Source organism: Geospiza fortis, unplaced genomic scaffold (assembly GCF_000277835.1).
Source record: "Geospiza fortis unplaced genomic scaffold, GeoFor_1.0 scaffold10, whole genome shotgun sequence".
Classification (NCBI taxonomy): Eukaryota; Metazoa; Chordata; class Aves; order Passeriformes; family Thraupidae; genus Geospiza; species Geospiza fortis.
The window spans coordinates 7,010,726-7,032,993 of NW_005054326.1; the positions used below are offsets into that span (position 1 = coordinate 7,010,726).

General features: G+C 39.8%; 1 protein-coding gene across 1 annotated transcript; it reads right to left on the bottom strand.

The window, feature by feature from the left end:
- Positions 1-674: 674 nt before the first annotated feature.
- On the bottom strand, positions 675-21,339 carry SLC13A4 (solute carrier family 13 member 4; the record flags this gene model as incomplete). The annotated part of the gene is made up of 16 exons (XM_031057020.1): positions 675-2,168; positions 2,849-2,986; positions 4,461-4,622; positions 4,968-5,098; positions 6,097-6,120; positions 6,206-6,303; positions 7,357-7,458; positions 8,556-8,657; positions 11,399-11,518; positions 12,661-12,839; positions 14,469-14,546; positions 15,256-15,295; positions 16,903-16,957; positions 17,688-17,869; positions 18,091-18,227; positions 21,211-21,339. Coding segments are annotated over 16 exons (1,815 nt in total), but the record flags the coding sequence as incomplete, so codon positions are not given.
- Positions 21,340-22,268: the final 929 nt, after the last annotated feature.

Here is a 22,268-nt window from a genome sequence, read left to right on the forward strand (position 1 = left end):
CTGAGCAGGGAGAGGAGCAGGGAGGGGAGCAGGGAAACACCCTGAGCAGGGAGAGGAGCAGGGAAACACCCTGAGCAGGGAGAGGAGCAGGGAGGGGAGCAGGGAAACACTCTGAGCAGGGAGAGGAGCAGGGAGGAGAGCAGGGAAACACCCTGAGCAGGGAGGGGAGCAGAAAGGGTGAGCGGGCTCTGCATGGCACAGGCTGCCCTGAGCTTTGTGTGCTGGAGTGCAGCAGAGCAGCAGGCTCAGGGTGAGGGGAACACCGGGACAGGTGAGGTGAGAGAAGATTTGAAAAAGTGAGGCCAAGGTCTTGTTTTATGCATCGGGGTCATGGGGATGCTTTAAGTGACTGATGCACAGAAACACTTTGCTATTCAAAATGAAATTTATAGGAACTACCAGGAATAGCAATTGTTTTGCTAAAGGATGCAGCTTCCTGCTTTTGGAGCCAGGGTTAAGACATGCTTTTTGGTTTTTTCTCATATTTTTTCTCACTTCTGCCATCCTAAGACCTTTTATTGTACCTGTTTATTTTCAAGATGAGTCTGTGGGATGCCTCTGTTTTGACAGAAGTAGTAAACCAAAACCTCCTGCTGTTTCAACTCTGCTTCTCTAAGGTTTTGGTGGGTTATGGGTGAAATATATTCAATTTGTATGCTCATGGAGCACCAGAATGTGCAGTAGTGAATAATTTATTTTATTGACATTTTATTTTTGCAGAATACATTCACATCTAGAGAGCCTAGATTAAAAGTGGAAAGCACAAAAATTCATTAAAGTGTATGTGTGATTACATGAGATTTAATCATTCTAATACACAGCTTAAATGTATTGTCATTAAAGAAATTATTAAAAAACTGGACATAATACATGAGAAGACTTAATGGGTGTCACAGAGATCCAGTGAGGAAAGCAGGGCATTCACTTTATTGATAAGAAATAAAGAGATTGGCCTGTTGGCTTGGTAGTTATTTACTTTATGCCACAGTTTCCTACATTTGAAGTTCCTGCTCTCTGGGCTGCTAGAGAGCAGGGGGTGTGAGATTCTAGTGAATGCACAGGATGGGGAGATACACCAGCACCACTCCACTTCAGCCCTCTCCCTTCTTACTCATGGAGCAGCACTGAGTGACATCAGGAATGGGACTTTCTCAGTCAGGGGAACCATAAGTGCATAATTAAACAGCAGCCAAAGAGACAGGAGAGTGATAGGGGCTGTTGGCCTGATATGGTTTTGCTGATCACAGCTTCCCCTGCTGAAAGAGCTCCCACTGCAGTAATGATGAAGAAGGTCTTCAACAAAACTTTCTGTTCCTGAAACTCTTCCTTCCAAAGCTGAGACTGCAAGTACTGCAATATTGGAAATTTATACTAGTGCTGTGTGGAAAAAAACCCCATATTCTCCTTCCAAGGAGATTTCTCCTTCCTCTCTGGAGGTTTCTATCATCCCTTTGAAGCACTGTCGCCGGTAGTTGGTAGCTGGATTTCTGACCAGCTCATATGAGTTAGACGGAAAAATGGTTTTTGCAAAACAGTGATGAGTCATCTCAAAAAACAAGAATAATTTGCCTTCAAAAGAAGTAGGCTTATAAAACTCCTCTGGACTTGGGAATAAGGCTCAGCCTACATTCAGTGTAGGAGTCAATAGTAGGACTGAATCTGCTGCTGCTGTGTTTGTGTACAGCAGTGTTTTTGTACTTGTCTTCTGCCGCTGAGTCCTGCATACAAGTCCTATGTAACTGCTCTAAGGCATGAAAAAGCTATAGGGAAATAACCTGGAGGAGTGGATTTTTTCTGAGTTATGGTATCCCAGAGAAAGCAATAGAGCAAAGCTAATCTCTCCTTTTAACTCACACTGATTTTCAGAACTGAAAAGCTGTTGCACAAGACCTCCCAGTGGATTTTCTTCATGATTTTACAACGGATCCTAGTTCAAGCTTCCTTCTTTCTTTCATATGTGAAACGTAGGTTCAATATTTTGTCCCAACTTGCTTTGGTCTTGCACTTTTTCTCTTTTTTTTCGTTGAAGATTATGTGTGGCTTGTGATGTTGCTGACTGCTGCCCATTCTGGAAAGGTGTTCAGCTGGAAGAGCCTAATTCCCCATGTATTGATGGCCACCATGACAACAGCCAGGCCAATCAGATTTACACCCAGGCCAGCTTTCACCTGCAAAAGCAAAATGCACCAGAGTAATTTAATGGAAAACAGTTACATAGGAAAATAAAAAAAAAACAGTTTGTAGAATTTATACTGACTCATATATAGTGTGATAATTTATGTATAGTGATTTCTAGAGCAAAAAAAGAAGCATAAATGAGAGCATATGTGTCAGGGTATATGTTGGAGTATTCAGGAATGAATATTCAGGTTAGAGATTGATGCAGTTCATTGTGAACTGCTGAGTTTGTCACTTGGACTTCTCAATCAGATAATCAGAATGGGGAGATAAACCACACATAACTGAGTGATACACGACTTGCTGTGGAGCTATGTGATAAATCTAATTTCTTATGCTCTCTTGTGCTTGTCTTAGTAGGTCAGTGCAAAAAGGATGGTATGTCTTAAACCTCTTTAGACCATTACATTCATAAAAAAAAAATACAAGTAAGAAATGTGTGCACAGCAGATCTGTGGTTGTTCTTAACCTGACAGCTCTATTGTGTAAGAGCAGTTCAGACATCAGTACTTGATATTAGCAGCAATACAGTCATTATTATCGCACCAATACTATTATTATTATTATTATTATTACTATTATTATTATTAATAGTATTAGCTGCTTGATGTGGGATTAGGTGTTGGAGTTGCATGAAGCATGGGGGGATAGAGCCAGTGCCAGGACTCACCATATCTTTGATCTGGCAGTGCCCATAGCTGAAGACAATGGCATTTGGAGGGTTACCCACGGGCAGCATCACCGCAAATGAGATGCACATGGTGACAGGAATCAGGGTGTATAAAGGGTTGATAAGCAAGGTTTCTGACTGGAGGAACAGAGGGAGAGAGGTATTTCACCTGATCGATAAAAGTCACAGCTGACAATGACTATGAAAGGACCCTCTCTGCTGTGAATCACACCTGCCTAATTTCTAAACTTAAGCGTGAAAGTATTTTTCGGTTGGTTGGGTTTTTTTTTAGAGCAATGCCATAATTTTGAGCTGGTCATGCTCCAGGGATCTCTCTTGGGACATTTCACACTGAGAAAGGGTGGAGTTTGCTACGATTAGGACACGTTTACTCTTTGTCCCACTTGTTCTCTGTGTCATTTTGTTTAACACTGACTGCTGCTTCAGTCTTTATCCACAAGAAGTCACAACAGGTTAACACAAAGAACTTGCTTCTTCCAGTTGCTGAATATGCTAAGACCATTATGTGATGTCCTCCTGAACACTGGTTAAGAGAACCAGCTGTTCATGATCCAAATTTGCATGGTGAGAAGGCAGAGATGATGGAATATTTTTTACAGTGAGCTAAAGAATGAAGTTTTCAGTGGTGGTAAAATTTTCCATTTTAATTTGCATTGCTTTGGCCCAGTTTTATATGAGAGGTAAAGAGAAGGATAAACAAGGTTACAACCATTTGGGGGAGGGAAGTGTCTCCAGGTTACTTTTGCAATCTGAAAAGAGAGTCTGCCTTAAGATGGCAGTTCACACTACAAGTAGATTACTGCTCTAAATATTTTTCAGGAGAATCTCTTTCTGCATGGAGCAGAAGCAAATCTGAACTCCTAAGCCACAAAAACACAATCACATCTTGTGATCTGGCCACATCTTAATATTAACTCAGAACTGTTCACATAATATGCTTTGGGACAATCCCATAAAATAGTTAAAATAGGGAAAGGCGATTAATGACCTCCATTCTTGGACAGAAAAGTTTCATATTACATTAAAAAGGGAATTTTCTGTAACTGCTATTCCAAAATAAAATTAAATTACTCTCTCTTTCTTCTACCTTTGTCAATGGCATCCTGATTTTTTTCTGCCCCTTACAAACATCTCTGCTTCCATGGTGGAAGATAGTATGCTTTACTAGATCAACCCCTTGAACATTTCTAAATCTGAAATAAAATTCAGCACTCCAGTCTTTTCTCGCAAGTAGGGAGCAGGTGACTACTAAGTAATGAACAAGACATTTAAAATCACATTGACAAAAGCATCTCAAGCTTCATGCGAAATTCACCTAACTTGTTAATTCCATAATCACCTTTTCTTGTACCTGGCATAAGAATTCCTCAGTGCACTTTGTCTGAGAAGTATTATAAATTCCATGATGCTAAAATATTCTTTTGGCTGCCCAATTATGGGTTTTTTTTCCTAGTTTCAAGACTACAGAACAGTAGCTTGGGAACTGAGGCTGGGTTTCATGTGGACATAGTGCCAAGATCCTGATATCCTGAAAAATTCCCACAAACCTGTGAGGAAACAACAGACTAAAAATGTCACTGTTTTAACTCACCATGCTGCACAAAATAGGCAGAAAGATGGTTATGGTTGCTGGATTGCTAACAAATTCTGTTACCATGGACACCAAAATGCAAGCCAGCAGAGTTACAGCCCAGGAGGGAAGGCTGCTCAGGGAGAGCATCTGACGTCCAATCCATGTAGAGAGGCCAGAGGTCTGAGGAAAAGACAGAAGCACATGAATTACTAAATATTTGCCATGTTTGTCAAACAGATTCTTCTTTCTGTGGCAGTTTACATCAGAGAATCCCACCAGCAAATAACCAAAGTTCATGTCAATGCTTTCTGCATTTCCTTTTGCTCAGTAAACTAGATTTCACTGCAGTGTTTAATGAATAGCAAGAAAGACATATATTGAGTGCAGGGAGTGCTGCCTACTGCATTATGTACAAACTTTAAAGTATCCACATCATAAATCCAAATTGAGGAGCATGCAAAGGAATAAAAGAGCAAGTTAATAATATGTTTAGGAAGGAGGATTAAAAAAAATCTACACCAGTACCTTGCATCCAGCTGCTAAGGCATAACCTCCACCAACCAACACTACAATCTCCCAGGGCATGGTCTTCTGAAAGTCCTTCCAGGTAATGATGGGCTCCAGTGGGTTAATTTCTGTTGACTTTTCACCATCTCCTATATGAAATAAAGTGTGTGACCAGTATTTTACTGCCCTATTAGCAAAGACCTTCACATTTTTCACAAGAAGAGAAATGATTGAAGATGCATGGAACTACCTGAGAGAGAGGCAAAGAGGCAGTGCATAGCCTGTTTCTCTGGATAGCCTGGCCTCACAAAATGCAGCATATTAATTCCAAACATCCTGACTTTCCCTTGGCTGCTCTGTTAATGTAAATAGTAGTAAACCCCTGTGTTCTCATGTTCCAGCTTTTTGGGGGACTGTGTGCTGTGTTGTGATTTGCATGTGCATATATTTGTAGACCACAGAGATGGTGTTACAGTGGGGTTATATTATCAAAGAAGGGCTATGAAGTAGGCCATGATGCTTGATAAAGTGCATTTAGGCCCCTAGATTTTATCTGAGGACATTAGGGGCTTTTTTCAGTGCCAGAGTATTTTCTTAAAGTAGGAGTTAGAGAGTCTAATATTTTCCTAAAACCTGTACAATATATGACAGCATAAAAATATATGTTTCTATACATTTATAATCTTTACATAAGACTGTGCAGACAATTCTACTGTCATACAGCACTGCTGAAAGACTGGTGCAGCAAAGTGATCAAACCACTGGGTGCTACCCAAAAAGAAATGTGAAATAATCTCATTATCAAGAAGACTGTGAGAGAAGTATTGCACAAAATTGCAACATTGTCTGGCACTCTATGACCTCTTTTATGTTTATCTTAAGACATTACAGTGATTTCCACTGTATAAGTGATGACCAATTTTTTTACTGGAGTTTCTCTTGAGCTGATTTTGCACTATGGTTTTTTAATATATAACTCCATCTAAACCTTTCCCAAAGCTGAGTCCTCAGTCCTAAAGTCTAATAACTCTAGCTAGCATAGAAGAGGTGTCAGTCTCAGATTGAAGTTTGTCATCCTCTGGACAATATGAATTACAGCCGAGGAAAAGGGGGTCTGATGTAGGAAGGGCTGGTATCCTTGACTTACCAACATAAAAGTATCTTCTTGGAACTTTTTACAGACAAAAATAACAAAAAAAAAAATCATTAGACATTGAAAAATGTACCAATTCTCTTTCTTACTGCCTTCTTCTAACCTTTTCTTCTTTTTCCAAAACATGGCTTTTTTGCTGGAATCAGGAAAAGGAGAAACCCAAGAAATACAGAGACAGTGGCGTCCGTCCGGTAACCTTTCCTAAGGAAAAAATAGCAACGTTTCCATAAAAGCACTTTAACAGAAACATTTCCAAACCAGGTACATAGCTCCAAGCACATTTCTGCAGGTGCAGTTGTACTCCCACATCTGAAGTCATACTAACAGCCCACTAGAAAAATATGCCTGCATATCAAGAGTACAAATTGAATTTTTTCCCATTTATTAAACTGACTCTGGTAGGCAACTTCAATCACAGCTCAAAAATTTTCAATATTCTGGTTGAAAAACAAATAATCCCTTTTGGTTTACAAATCTATTAACTTGGAGGTACAAAAAACAAGTGTGTTTACTGTAGTGTAAGAAACAGTAAACACATTCTGGGGAAAAGCCAAACCCAGGTGATCCTTTAGAAATGAAATGTAGATTGATTTTAAATTAAATGTTTAAAACGCTTTCGGTAAAAGTATTCTGGGGAGTACCAAACTCCAGTGATCATCAGAAAATCACAGTATTAGAAACTGTTTTTCTGTCAAAATTGGAATGAAAAATTAATTTTATACAGTAGCAATATAAGGAAAACTTACATTCAAATCACTTATTCTTTGATGTGCAAAGTGTGTTATAGCAAGCTTTAATATAATTTGTTTCAATATTATTTAAAATAAAAGAAAAATTATTTGCTTTAGTCACCATTCTCAGCAATACTTAATTGAATGGACATTTTCTTGATAAAACACTTTTTGTCAAAAATTTTAATTTCAATTATAGTTGCAATATATTCTAGTGAAGACTTCTTTATGAATGCACTAAAATATTTTAAGCTCAAAATCTGACCCTCCTATTCTTTTACATTTGAAATGGTTTAATTTACTTTGTCTACTTAACTCACTTTGAATACTGAGAAAGAATGGAATTTTTCACTATACGAAAAAAATATAATTTAAGAAAAAAATTCCTAATTTTTGAATAAAGGCTCCATTTTCACTGCTTCATTAAATGTGTCCAATGATGTCTTAGGGGGAAAAATTATTGTAGAAAGTCATAAGAAGCCAAGTTGTATTCCTCTGCAGTAGTTATGGAGATTTTACTCACTTCTCAAAAAAAGATGACCATCCTGGCACAAAGCCAGGCTCACGAGTGAACCACAGCAAGGTCATCAGGATGAAGAAGAATCCAGTCACCATCTCGGGATAGCTAGAAATAAAAAGAGAGAAAGCAAGGAAGTAATTCCAAGTGTGTCTGAAAACTGAAGAGCAAGTTCCAGAAGAAGTAAGAAAGTAGAAAGTGTCTTCAAAAAAAGGATAAAAAATATATTAAAAATAGCAAGGGAGATTAGTTTGAATGAAAGAATTCTAGATTTGGCTCCCAGCTGGGAACCATCTAAACCCAGTAAGAAATAGGCTAAAAATATCCATCTGTATTTGCAATGCTATCATTCATGGGCAAGACCTGAAGGAAAATATTTCCAGATGCTTGTTTTGTATTTGCATTATTATCTGATTAAATGTGTTAACAAGGTGAAGTTCATATTAGCATTCCACTGTAAACACATTCTCCTGCATTTTTTAGAAGGATAGAAAGCCTAAGAGCAAATGGCAATGTAAATTAGCACAGATGGTGCACACAAGGTGACTTGAGGATACTTGAGGTGGCTTGAGGATTTTTAATTTAGCATAGATTTAAATTAAGAGTGATTTCATATTTAGGCACACCCTGAACAACAGTTTAATTTCAGAGTTTATTGTATTCAGGCAGTTGATCTGTCAATATTTCAGGTAAACAGCATAAAAATGTTTTGTGAAGAAGGAATTCTGTGGCATATCAGCCCTTTTGAAAATGAAAATGTTGCCAAATAATCTTTTCAAGAGTCATTTCTTGCCATCATGCATAAATATTATGGGCAACTGGGGAAGCTGGACAATGCATGGCATGGGAAAAAGCCTTTTTTGAACTTATATCCTCTAAAATAAGTATGTGCCTGAATTAGGAGAAGGAGTCCTTTAGGGTTCAAAGACAAACCTGGACTCAGATAACCTTTGAACCCTGGAATAAACTCGAATCTTTTTTTTCTTTTCCCTTTTCCCTCAGAAATAAGTGAGTTGCATGTTAGCACACATGCTTGTAACAAAGTCTTTGATTTTAGTTCATTTTTGCATTTTGTTCTATTTCTATACTGGAGGGGAGGAAAAAGAGCTGAGAATTTTAGAATAAGCTACATGAGCCCAAGGCAACATGGAGGGGAGTAGGAGACAATGAGAGACAAACTCCCAAGGAAGGCAGGTCTGATTTACCTAACGTTTCCCAGTTTCTTGTATTCCTCTTGAATTCTTCTCTCTGACATTTCTTCCCGTTTGGTCTTCTTCTTCTTGCTCACAGAACAAGTCTCTTTAAAACTGAGATAGCATGATAAAATTAGGCAAGAGCATAAAGAGGGAGGGAAAAAGTAATTAAAAAAATCTCCAGCAATGGAGTAGACTGAAAATTCTGGTATCAGGAGCTGTTGGGAGAAGATGTGACTGAGGCAAGGCCTGATGGCAACGGAAAAGGAAATTACTGTGCATGCTATTTGATTAATCTGATTTCAAGTTCTTTTAAGATTCAACTCTAGACATAGTTGGAAGGTTCCCAGGGTGCTCTGACTAGTGCTGATTGGTATCACTGAGCCATCTTGAGCCATGGCTGGGCTCCCTCTGCGTAGGCTTCCTCAAAGAGCTGCCAGAAACCTCCCAAAGCTGCAGCTAGTGTCTATCATCACGTGGAGAGATTGTGACAGAGGTCAGCTATCAATAGAAATTTTTCATGGGCTAACTATGCTTTCCTGGATTATCCAACATATTTGGGGTCTGCTCTGGCTTTTGAGACCATATTTGCCTTGAATATTCAGGATTCATAATGAGGGAAAGCTGTGCTTGGGATCCCATTAGCTGCCACGACCTGTCTGCTTCTGCTTATACTGTCATAGTAACATTTGTTTATAAATCAGGCACAGCCAGAAAAGCACCACAGAGGCCAATGGAGTCACCCTGGTGTTTTGCCTAGGTGAAAAATGCCTGCACTCCTGCCAGGGACATGAAAACACATTTCCTAGCTGCATATATTGAGCCTCATATATGCTTGTATGGATGTTAAGTGAATCCCTTAGTTTATTCAGTTTTCCTTCATTCTGTAAGAAAGCATGGACATTCTTAATTGAAATGAAGATGCTTTGAAGCTCACTTTAACCCTCTCCTTTTCTTCTTTCCAGAAGTGTTACCTAGCTGTCTTTTGAGCCATAGAGGTGTAACAGGATCTAAGCCAGTCTCAAAGAGGCAGCAGCAGTGACTCAGGTACCATGGCAGCACAGCTTTTATGGTTCTTTAGGGTGATAATAGATGCTTTTATGGTTCCTGCTATTTCAATATCTCATTGGGTACCTCACTAGGCACCCAAGCTGTAATCCTGGCCAAACTATGGACTGCAATCTCCCTCAAGGTATCTGCTTAAGGCCAGATTCTCAAATTCCTTTCCATTGCTCAAGATCCAGACAGGCCCGGTCTGGTCAACAGAAGGGCTTAACCAGGGGGTGCATTTCACATGGGCAAATATGTAACACATCTTTTTATCTCACTTAGCATTGCTCTTCATCTATAGGTATTTTAAATTTCCTTGCAAATCTTGCTGTTAGACTTCAGTAAAATCTACCAGCAGGGAGAGACGAGGCTGTAAGAGCCCTCCAGGCTGGAAGAGAAGAGCTCTATGGTTTATAAAGGACAGTTCTGTAGTAACTTCCACCCTTAGCTCTTCTTTGCTGGCAATGACCCTTTGATGAGTCCATTCTCTTTCACCCTTGACCTGGTCTAGGCCTTAAAGTCTGAAATGCTGTTCCAGCTAAGCCAGGCAATAACAGATTGATAGCACAGGGCTTCCTAGGAAAATAACATTACGGGAATTCATTAAACATTTATGCAAAAGCATTAGGCAGCTGTTTCAACAGGTTCCAAGTGTTTCCAGGCTCAGGAGGATGTGAAGGCAAAGAACTGAAGCCCAGCTCCCAACATAATATATTCTTTAATGAAGTGCAGTGAATAAAGTCAGAGATTAAGGAGCCTTGGAATCAACTACTTCTCAAGAAGTCAATAATGCTTCAGTCTCTGGTATTATTTAGAACAACATTAATCAGCATGAAGTCTTGGATGCAATGTGGAATTTCAATTTTTGTTTTCAAACCAAATTAATTGAGGGTCATGTTAGGACCTGTTTCTCCTCAAGATTAAAGGAAAAAAGTGGCAGAGGGAATTTATATTAGCCTTTTAATTTGGAGCTATAAGACTCAGAGACTGACTGAGAGGGGCATGGAGCCATTCACCTCTAAATTACTTCTTCAAATCTAGTCAAGGTCAGCAGGGAGCAGAACTCATTATCAATTTATTCATTGTCCTGAGTAAAATAGTGATGTCAATTCAGTTTACTTTTAAGAGTGAACTAAATCAAATTAAGGCAAATTTAATTCAGAGTAAATGTGTCTGCATCACAATTCAATGCAGATTAACAAATCCATTCTAAATGCACACATTTGGCAGTTTTCATTAACTTTGTAAAGACAATATGTAGTACAAATGACCTAGAAGACTGAAACTTTTTCTTATTTTGGGACTTAGGGACTGGTATTAAATGTATTTGTCTCTTAGGCTGTAAGTCCCTTCCACTTTAAAGAGAAATATATATGGAGTCTATTTACCTTTAATTTTAATTGGTTTTATGTTAATTTCATTGAACTGGAGACAGATCTGAAAAGTAACTTGTTAACTTGCAGGTTTTTTTCTATTAATCTTTTAAACTGTGCTTTTCCAAAAGGACTTAAGATATTTGGTCCATGAGGGAATCCTCATTGTCATAAGAATGAAAAAAACCCCGAACCAGTTGAATGCTTAGTATGGATTTCTGTCAGCAATACCTGGGCACTTCAATCTCAAGCAGCAACACTCTGCACTGCTGTCTATGCAGGGCAGCTAAGCAGTGAGATTTCCTCTGAAGAAGGAAATTGTGCCTTAAATTCTGTCATTTGCCAGTCAAAACTTCTTTAGGAGACATGTTTGAGAGGAGCTGCAGATGCCCTGCTTTTGTAATCTGTATATCTTGAACAACTTTCACTCACTTGCAGCCCAAGAACAGCCAGTGCAGCCAGAACCAAGTCAGCACCAACATGATGAGGGAGATGGGGAAACTGAAGAGAAACCAGGTTCCAAAATTCACCACTTCAGCTTTTGGGTACTGGCTGTAAATTAAAAAAGATGAGAAGTTAGAGCATGAAAAGTTAGAACACTACAGGGACAGAGACCTCCAACAGACATAATTGCAAACACATCGATAAGCACATTTATCTGTCACGGGGTGAGAGAAAAAATCCATCAGTTTGCATTTGCAAACAGCTGCATTACCTATGCAGAGTGAAACCAACAGCCAAACAGTGCAGCTCTCCAAACCTTTAACACCAGATGGTCTGGATTGTCTGGCCAGCTTCAAAAACACTTGGAGATACCTGAAGAGAAACTCCATCCCTACCTGTGGTTTATATTAAAGCTTCTTTTAGGGTTGACAGTCTTCAGAATGATTTCACCCAGAACCTCTTTCTGTTTTCTCATGGGCCACACAAATATTGACAACATTCTGCTGTGCCCTGACAAAGATGTTGGATGTGTGCATTTGATACAAATGTTGTAAAAGCAAGATCTTGGAAAATTCTGTAAAATCCAAATCCTTGGATTAAGCATGACTTCTGAACTTAGCTTTCCGTGCTACCATTCAAGAGAGAGAAATGAGAGATATCAAGGCAGTAGTGGTAGCAGTAGATGGTCAGAATCAGATCTGAGCATGGATGTGTTTCTGTGCATGAGAAGTGCCACCATCTCCTGACAGAAAAACATTCATGTGTCTGACATTGAAACATTCATGTCTTTGAGAACCCTGGGCCTATGATAAAGGAAATAGTTAAGTGATCAGAGAGCTGCTTCTCATCTTCTCTGAAACAAATGCATAAGGCCACATATCTAAGTTGGTTGGGTATTTTTGCACTACATGTTGAGCAGCTGTTTTTATAACATTTCTTCTTTTGCTCTATCTTCATAGCTTTAGCGTTTACTTTTCTAGAGTGGCTGCTGCCTTTCATGATAACCACTATGTCAAATCAAAAGAAGTTTTTGGAGAAACTTCAGTGTTACCACACTGAGGAGTTTTTACTTTGCATGAGGGAAAGACATGGGTATGTAGCAACCTTCAAACATTAACCATTGGTAATAACATTAAAGTAGAAGAAGAAGCAAATTTTCCTTTAGGGAGAGTGTTCTTCCTAGGGTTCCTTGAGGTAGGAAATGACCCACAAGGATGATGGTGATCTCACCAAATCCCAGTGCCACTTACTTGTTGAAGTGCTCGAGGAAGATGAGGCTGGTGGAGGTGCCTATGATGGTGGTCAGCCCCCCGATGGTGGCTGCGTAGGAGATGCTCAGCGAGAGGCATTTGCACACCATGTGGTCATGCCTGGTCTGGTACCTGCTGCTCAGCTCTGAGGGCTCAGGGGGCAGCACCAGGATCTGAGCCTGTGGGGGGACATATTCACAAGCAAAGCAGGTGATCAGGATAGCAGCCCAGCTTACTCCAATGCCAGAGTGACATGGTGTTTCCACATTTCTCTTCACAGAGAAAAGCAAGGCACAATTCTCCCCAGGGATCTCTGAGATTCACATTCTCTGAACCTCAGAGAAAGGGAAAACACAATTCTTACCACTTGCTGTGCCTGTGTTGTGTCAAAGTAGAATGAAATATGGAGATTGTTTATCCAAAGTGAGGATGCTTTGTTTCCTTGTGTGTTGGGACTGTCGGCTGACAGTCATGAGATTCTGTGCAGTGTGAGCAGCTGTGTGCAGGGCTGAGTACTTGGCAGATTGAGTTTAGATGAAATGTATCTAGTATAGTATAATAAAGTAATTAATTAGCCTTCTGATATCCATGGAGTCAGATGCATCATTCTCTCTCCCCTTCATCAGAGGCGCCTTTGATTTGCTATAATATGGGGCCCAGAGAAGCAACAGGTTTGTGTAAGAGAGGCCAGGTTTTTCTTTAGAGGGATTAACTGGGATCAGTCCTGGAAACTTGTCCCAGGGCCTAAAATGGCCTGGTCTGTGACAAAAATGTAGAACAAGCAGTAATCAGACTTCTGGCTAAGGTTTGGGCCAGCTCCAGGTCTGACTGGAATATCAGTGGGGTACCAAAAGCCTTTGAGGGCTGTAGGGACAGGATTCCAGCACTGAGCAGAAGGAATCCATAATCCTTGAGGCTTAGGAGCAGCCACCACACAAAGGCTTGGTGAACTTTTCACACTTAAACTAGCTCAGGGCCTGTAATTAGGGATGGAATGCTGGGGATCTTAAAACGGAATGGAAAAGGCTGAGCAATGGGAATATGGAAGGAAAAGATGCCAGAAAATTTTGCTCCAAAAGAAGCTTTCATATTAGTGACAAGAAAATGTCTGTGTTGGTAGATCATGTTCTTATACTGGGAAAAAAGGTAGAATGAGGAAAAAGGTTTGTTATATTTACTAATTTTTATTTTTATTTGTTTTTGAACTGTGAATGTAAATTCGTGTGTTGATTTTAGCCTATTCTTTCATGCCCATAAACTTATGCCATTAGGACACTACAAAATTGTCATCCAAGCAATCCAGCAATCTCTTCTTGGATCATCTCAAGAGAAGCAGAAAAACTGGAATGAATTGGTTTAATGGAGGATTTTGAGGCTGGATATTTTGGAAGACAAAAAGGAAGTGGATACTAGAGAGTACCCAACAAAGGGGCTGAACAGATTAATGGTCTGCTTTTTTCATTCTGAGGAGGGTTTTGTGTGCCAGGGGGTGTTATTTTTGAGTTGGGCTATTTTCCAAGGAGGATTTGCAGAAACAAAGTGGCTATTACAGTCAAATAATGAAGGAAACTCGTGATCACATTACTGGATGTAAAGCTAAATGAATTGTCCCAGCCATTGGGGAAGGGTCTTCAAACATACCTGTGCTGGGTGCATCTAAATGGGAGCAAGAACTGGCAAAGGGCCAAGCTGGGGCTGTGCTGGCATGATGGAAAATGATCCTTTCAAGGAACAAATATGAAACAGTCGGGAGCAGGTGATATCCACATCTGTCTTTTGCCTCACCCCCAGGTCTGACATTTCCTTACCTGAGGCAGGTGCTGCCCATTGCTGGTAGAATTCATTGTTCCAATAGGGTTGGCTATCATGTGCACACCATTCATACTCTGCAAGGAGGAAAATGCCTTTGGATTAGCCTTTCTCGTGTTCCATGGGGCACTTTGTGAATTTGTGATGCTTTGCAAAAGGTACTGGGGTGGCAGGCTTTGGGGGCAAAAAAGGAAAAAGAAAAAAACATTCCAAAACTACAAGACAACCCAACCCACTAAAATCAGCTGTTAATTTTACATTGGGGAAAAAAAAGTTTAAACCCCCTGCTTTTTTTCTTTTAAAGTGATTTTAAAGTCAAATTATAATGAGATTAGGTCTTCCTCTGGCATGTCTGAGACTCTAACAGGTCCCTTGAGCCTGTGACTTTGTGATGTGTACAAGCTGCTGCAGCAACTTAAGAATTCTCAGCTCCAGAAGCTGGCAATACTGGAACAATAAAAGATCATATCTGAAGTTGCTAGAAACCATATGGAATTGTTAATTCTCTGACTGGATCTCAGGATCTCCAGCAAGGAGTACAACAGGCTTCTGTTTTGTGCTTCTGTTGTTGCCGTTTTGGAGCTAATGTTCCCCAACTGATTTGTGCTAGCAAACTGACAGTTTAAATACAAAGCAGGACATTCTGCAATACCTAATTTCTGCCAACAACCACCACACATTTGAAATAAAGGGACCAGCATTGTTTTCAGAGCTGTGTGCATTTTGCTCTGCTTGTTCCTGCACTAGAAGACAGTGTAGCACAGAAGACACCACCTATGACAATACCTTTGAGCGCACCAAGGAGCTGAAGTCAGTAGTAGTAGCGCTAAAAACAAAGAAAGGAAAATGTGCTTTAAAAATGCCTGTTCGTCCAGCTTCTGCAAGAGGCACACATCATGGATAGGAGGGGAGAACAAGTGCCTACTGAAATGCTGAATACCACTTATTCGAATCTCTTATGTGGGCTCTTGGCCAAAAAATAAGTCATTATTGTGTTTCATAGCTCAATCTCTAGCTGTGTAAATGTGGAGTTCCACCTCCATGCAAGAAAAAAATTGTTTCTTGGTAGTATTTGCTCCATTCTAGGAGAGGACTCCATTCTCTGTGGAGTGACTCACCAGGCAATCCAGCACCACTGCTGCCTGCTCTAGTCAAGTTCTTCCTCTGCCAACTTTTCCAATGCTGTTTCTGAGTACCCACCTGTACCACATTAAAGCCTTCCCTAAAACCTGCCCTGGTGGCATGTGGATCATGCAAACAATCCACTGAACATATTTCCAGAAGATGTGCTACTTTTCCTGCCAAATTCAAAGCTCTTTTTCAAGTAATCCTATTTTAATAATAGTTCCGTTTGAAATATCCCACATATACTCTTCAATAGGGGTTAAAGGGATTAATGGCACAATGCCAATCTGAAGATTTGATTCTATATTGCATAGAATATATGGCTGGGATAAAAAGAGATAACTGAAGGAATATTGGAGAACCCAAATAGTCTCTAGACTAATGAGAAAACTATTTAGATCTTGCCAGTTAACTTAAAGTCATCAACCTGTACTGTTTGAATTATAATATTTGTTTTAAAGCAAATTAAAATTTAAAGTAAAAGAAACTTATTTCTCTTTAGTTTGGAGCAGTTGCAAACAATACAGGAGGAGCTCAAAAAGGGACTGTGCAATTTTGTTCTCACACTTCATAAGATGCTCCTCAGAATTGGCCTATAATAAATTTTTAGAACATTAGCTTTGTATACTGTCTTGTATATCTTGAACTGATGCTTGATTAGATAGTTTGACAAAGAAATTATTCCTTTACTTGATATACCCTTTCCCCTTACTAGATTCTTCCCCAAATCGAAACTACTGGTGTTTCAAATCTCTGAAGAAATTTGTCCATATTTAAAGAAATCTTCTACGAATTTTGTAGGGGAGGAGGGGTGGTTTTTTGTGGGTTCTCCCCTGCCATGTCCCCCTGCCCCCCACTCTCATCTTTCTTTAGGTAGGTAGTTTAGACTTTCTTCAGGAATGCTTTGTAAGTGATGTTCCTCTGGATATGTCCTGTGGGCAGTCCTGTGGTGTACTTGGATCCTCTTCATCACTGTTCCTTCAGAGGAACAGAATAAAAACCTGTGGACAGCCCTTTCTTACACAGCACAAACTCAGATTTCAAAAGAGCTTTCAAACCCCTTGAAATATTTTTCATCTCCCTAAAATATCCACAGTGTTGAAAAAATAAATGAATACCGCAAATTTTAGTGAGATCCAGACCATTGCATTTATCCTATTTATCATGTAAGCCTTCCTTGTCAGTCACATGTGACACATTCACTTGTAAGATTCTGCTTGCCCTTCCTGGCTCTACTCCTGGGTTCATCTCATTGCAACCTGTGTAGGGCTCAAATGTCCAGTCCTGGTGTACAGGGTTCATTCTTACTCCTCATTGATGAAGATAAGCTCCAGGGAAGGCTGGCCATGCTTTTCACCGAGACCTGCAACAGAGGAACAGAGAGCAACCCTTGGGGGAAGAGCTGAGCTCAGCCCCTGGCTCACACCACTGCACCTGGAGGAGCTGCTGCAAACAAAAGCCTTGTCCAAACACTCTCAGGTGCTCCCTTGTTGTGGAATTTTATTATTTTGTATTGTACTGATCATGTGTATCTGGCAATTAAAAGACTATGATACCTACGAGTAATAGACAAGGTTGGACGAAATAATTTTCAGCCTGGAAACTGTAAAGTGAGAGGAAAGAGAGATTCTTTTCTTCCTAAGCCTTCTTCTTCTGGGAAGGAATGAACAAAATGAACCTTAGAGCTCTTATCAATTTTTTATTATGGGATTGTCAAGAGAAAACTTCTGAGCCTCTTCTAAATTTCCTGGACTTTATTCCCAAAGGTTTCCTTGCAACCCTGTAAAATCCTTTGGCCAAGAGTTTATGACACACAGCTACAGGAGATGCCCTGATTCAGTATAAATTGTTTCCCAACTCCTATTCTTCCATTACTTCTAAAATTCCCTTTCATTTTTTGAAAGGAATATCAGAGTACAAAAAGGAATATCAGAGTACAAAAGGAATATCAGAGCACAAAGAGCACATATCAGTGTTTTTGGCAGTATAAGTCAGACACATCTGACCTGGACAGAATTTCAGTAATATGTATCAACAAGTGAGGTCACTGACAAACAAAGGAGAAAAGAGTGAATGCCAATACTGACAAATACCTATTGGCTTGTTTTCTTCAGCAGTGGTGCTGCCTGCAGCCGTGATGACCTCGCACTCCTCCTCAGCATTCACCAGCTCCTGGAGCACTGCCTCCACGATTGGCATCACCATGGCTGTGCTGGAGGTGTTGGAGAGCCACATGGAGAGCACCGTGGTGCAGCACATAAAGCAAAGGAGCAACCTGGAGTGCAGCGTGGGGAAACATGGAGAGTCGGAGGTGGCAGAAAAAGGAGGAAAAATTTGTAAGCTGTCAAACTCTGAAAGGAAAGATGGGTATGAAAAATGCCCCGAACCAAGGTAGATTTAAACCAAGATAGATTTTGGCCATGAATGGGAAGATCAGAGTGGCTTCAAGGTGCTGCTCTCAGCCTCAGACTACCCCAAAGCCAAAGGTTCACTCACATGCCTGGTTTGGCTCCAGCCATCATCACCATGCGCAGGGCAATTCGCTTGTGGAGATTCCACTTTTCTACAGAAGCTGCCACACAAATCACACCCATGAGGAGCAGAGTTGTGTTCTTGAAATATTCAGCAGCCACCTGCATTAAGGGCCAGGGGGAAGCAGCCAGTTAAAAAAGCAGTAAATACCCTGCACAGAAAGCATGCTGAATGAGAAGAAATACAGCACAGTGCATTTTTGCTCCCTCAAGTAAGAATGACAGGGAGCTGAAGAAAAGGAAGAATTCATAAATCAAAATATTCTCTTTAATATTTTTCTTGTTGTGTTTACAAGTAAGGCTCTATCCCCTGTTGTTTATAGGCTTCTGAGTTTTCAAGAGATCAAGAGAAATGTTACATTTGCAAGCAGGATGTTCAGTGCCTGCAGTGAGTCAGTCACACTCAGCTAGGCTCAGATGGAAACAAGCACAGACAAAAGTGGACTGAAGGCAGCTTATTCCTGTGCTTCCTCTGTTTTTTTTCCTTCTGGAGGTGTTGTTTATCTTGCCCATCTTTATTCTGTCTTGTTCAGCTTTTGGGAAAAATGTGGCATCCCTAGAACTTACTGCATCAAAATAAAAGTCCTTTGGGACTTGCTCTTTGAATGCAATAAAAAGGAGTTGGTATATTTCTGCAGTGATCCACAAATCCTGTGTCAAAACTTGTCACATTGGAAATCCATTTCCATTTTATCAGGAACAGAGGGAAAAGTTTCAAGAGCAAGAACTTTAATTTAAAGACAATGAGCAAAACCCGTCACTGCCTCAGGAAAATATTCAAAAATATTTAAAATATCTAAAGCAGGAATTGTGGTTGTGGGTCTTGCTAAAATATGAGAAGATATTCTGTGAAGCAACTGCAAAAATGACAAATTCAGCAAACCATAGAATTCTTACTCAAACATACACACATAATTCTGTAAAAACAAACAAAATAGGAGAAAATAAGAGTTACAAAGAGATGCTTGGGGTCTAGCAAAATTTTTCATTTCATTTTGATGCAATCCTTCCTAGGCTGTTGCTGGAATATTTTTCAAAAAATGCAATTTCTTCTGTTTAAAACTAGTTCTCTCATGAAATGTAGGTGCCAGCATTTTAAAACAATTAAAATCAGAGGAAGCAATAATTTTTTCCATTGTCCTCAGTTATACTGATGCTCTTCCATAAAATGCAAGAATGACAATAATGTCATTTTGTGGAATTTTCAACAAGTTATATATTTAATGACATTTATTTAATAAATCCCTATGGTGACTAAATAGACTTTGCCATCATAATTGTGTGCCAGAACTTTTAAATATCACCTTTTTGGCTTTCTTCCACTGGTTTCTTTCTCATTAACTTTCTTTATTTTCCTGCTACCTTTTCGAAAAATAATGAGGTGAATGAAGGAAATCCATCAGTCAAGCAGCATGAAGAATCTGGGTTTTTTTTTCCTTTATTCCTTTCATAGCCATTTTGGAGAAATAAGTGAATGCTAATAGTCTCATTAATACCAGCAAACATATATATGACACACTGGTTCATGCTCTTAAGCCCTTGTGAGTAATTTGTAGCTTAAATAGTAGTAATTTTCTAGGCAAGAGTCAATCCAGGACAGCAGATTGGAAATAATGCTTCAGAGTTGTTTATTTTTGCATGCAGGGATTTATTTTAGTTCCTAAAGCAAATAATACATTCTTTGCAGTAGTCTTACTGTCACTTTATTTGCTATTGTGTTGAATTTCTCTCAGGCTGACATTAAATTTCCTTCTCCAATGTGCTGCCAAATTTTTAATGAAAATGCCCAACTACTTTACCTTTATGTTAGGAAAAAAAGATTGTGAAAATACTGAATTGTGTTGGTATGAAAACGCATCTCATTTTATTACAAAACTTGGGGGAATAAGCAGTCATTAAACTCTCAGCTCATGCTTGTTTCTATCCATTTATGGGTATTCCCAGTGCTAGATTTTGAGAGAAATCCAACAATTTTATGTTTGCTACACATTCCTCTGCCTTCTTATCTGTATTACTCATCCTTAAATCAAATGTGCTGTCCCCTCACTCCCCCAAAAAGAGATAGAAGAAGGCAGGGGAAAAAAGTTGCAGAGAAAATAAAATAAATTCTTGGCATATAATGAAAGAAATTAACATTCAAAAAAACCTCAAGTAAGCAAATTCAGGGCTGATCATAGAGACATTTCTCTACAGCTACTCCTTTGCCTAAAAACTTATGGCTACAGTGCAACAGTAGGTTACAGCTTTGAAAAAAGGCTAGACACTCAGCTTGATAACAAAATTATCTAGTCTTTTCTAGTAAATGGTAACTTGTTTTAGCATATGTAGCCTCTTGCCTTATATGACATCCCCAACAAAGAAAACTGGAAGGAAACTTGACAGTGAATCCTTTGGCTGCTGTTCACATGGATTTGAGGAGGGCAGATGTGATGGTGTTCGCAGGGGCCTTAGGACGAGGGAGGAGACAAGGATCTGACTCCATGTTTCAGAAGGCTTGATTTATTATTTTATGATATACACTCTATTAGAACTACACTAAAAGAATAGAAGAAAGGATTTCATCATAAGGCTAGCTAAGAATAGAAAAGCAAGAATGATAACAAAGGCTTGTGTCTCAGACTCTCTGTCCGAGCCAGCTAACTGTGATTAGCCATTAATTAGAAACAACCACATGAGACCAATCACAGCTCCACCTGTTGCATTCCACAGCAGCAGATAATCATTGTTTACATTTTGTTCCTGAGGCCTCTCAGCTTCTCAGGAGAAAAAATCCTAAGGAAAGGATTTTTCATAAAATGTGTCTGCGACAGGCAGAGGTGGGATCCTGTGGTGCAATAGGTGTTGGTAATTGTTGGTGATGCAGGAGCTGATAGGATGGACACCTCTCCTGGCTCCTGTAGCCTTTCTCACATCCTACATCTATCTTCAGATGAAGAAAAGACTGGTGGGACCCAGTTGCACCTTACAGGATGTGCACTTCTGCCTCTCATGCCTCTAAGTCTTGCTGCTGCACTAAGATCGGCCTCGTTCACATAATTATCTGAGAGCAAGAACATTAAAGGATAAAAACACACAATGGTCTGACCTCGCTGGACTTCATGACCCCAAAGAGAGGATACAGGAAGGCAGGAACCAAGGCTGCTGCCCCAAGGGGCACCGCTTCAGAGACCCAGTACACAGCTGTCACCATGAGCACGTAGGCGCATGAGGCTTCCTGCAGGGACACAGCACAGAGGATGAGTGTTACCCTGGGAACTCACCCTTAGGATTCTTCAGACTGTGGGTGCCTGTGTTTAAAAAAAAAAAAAATACAACAAAAACAACTGTACTGGTGCATTGGGACCTCCAAAGTTGCAGCTGTTTGGGTGTGGAATCTTGGCTACCTTCTGAAAGGAGAGAGTCAGAAGATGATGCTAATGAAAGTTTTCACATATAATCCACAGCAAAGCACTGGTATAAGCCTATTTATCAGCAAAATAATGGTTTCAAATGCATTTGCATATTTGTTTGATTTCCATAATCCAATATTTACCAAGCACTCAATCATGACTCCTCAGATTAGACCTGTTGACCTGTTATCTCAGCATATTTTTCTCTCCAGTCCTGGACAAAGACAGGAACTGGTAGTTTTCAGGACCAGATGAGAGCATTCATATTTGCCATAAAACTGCCTTGTAATTATTTTGGGAAATGCTCTGGAAACTTGGGTAGGAGGTTTTTTGGGTTTTTTTTTAGTTTGTTGGGGGTTTTTTCAAGCATTGTGCAAGCACATTTGTTAGCTGATTTTATTTGCTCAGGTAATTTCTACAGACCTTTGGAAGAAGACCACAGGCCTGAGGGGTTGGAGGCAATGGGTGAATGAGGCTAATCAAACAAATTTGCTGCTGTCCAAGGTTCTAGTTGAAAAAGGCATGAGAGCATCATGGTGAGCAGTCGTGGGGAGCTGGGATATGACAGAGAAAAGTGCTATTTGCTGAATATTCTTACAGGAAAACACAGCTAGTGAATGGAAGTCTTCTGGTCCATTTCTTTAGAAATGTCTTTATTTATGGCCCTCACTGGAGCTCTCCTTAAGCTCAGTTTCTTATACTTAGCAATAGTTTCTGTACTTAGAGACCTGGGGAGGTCTGCTGGTAATAATTA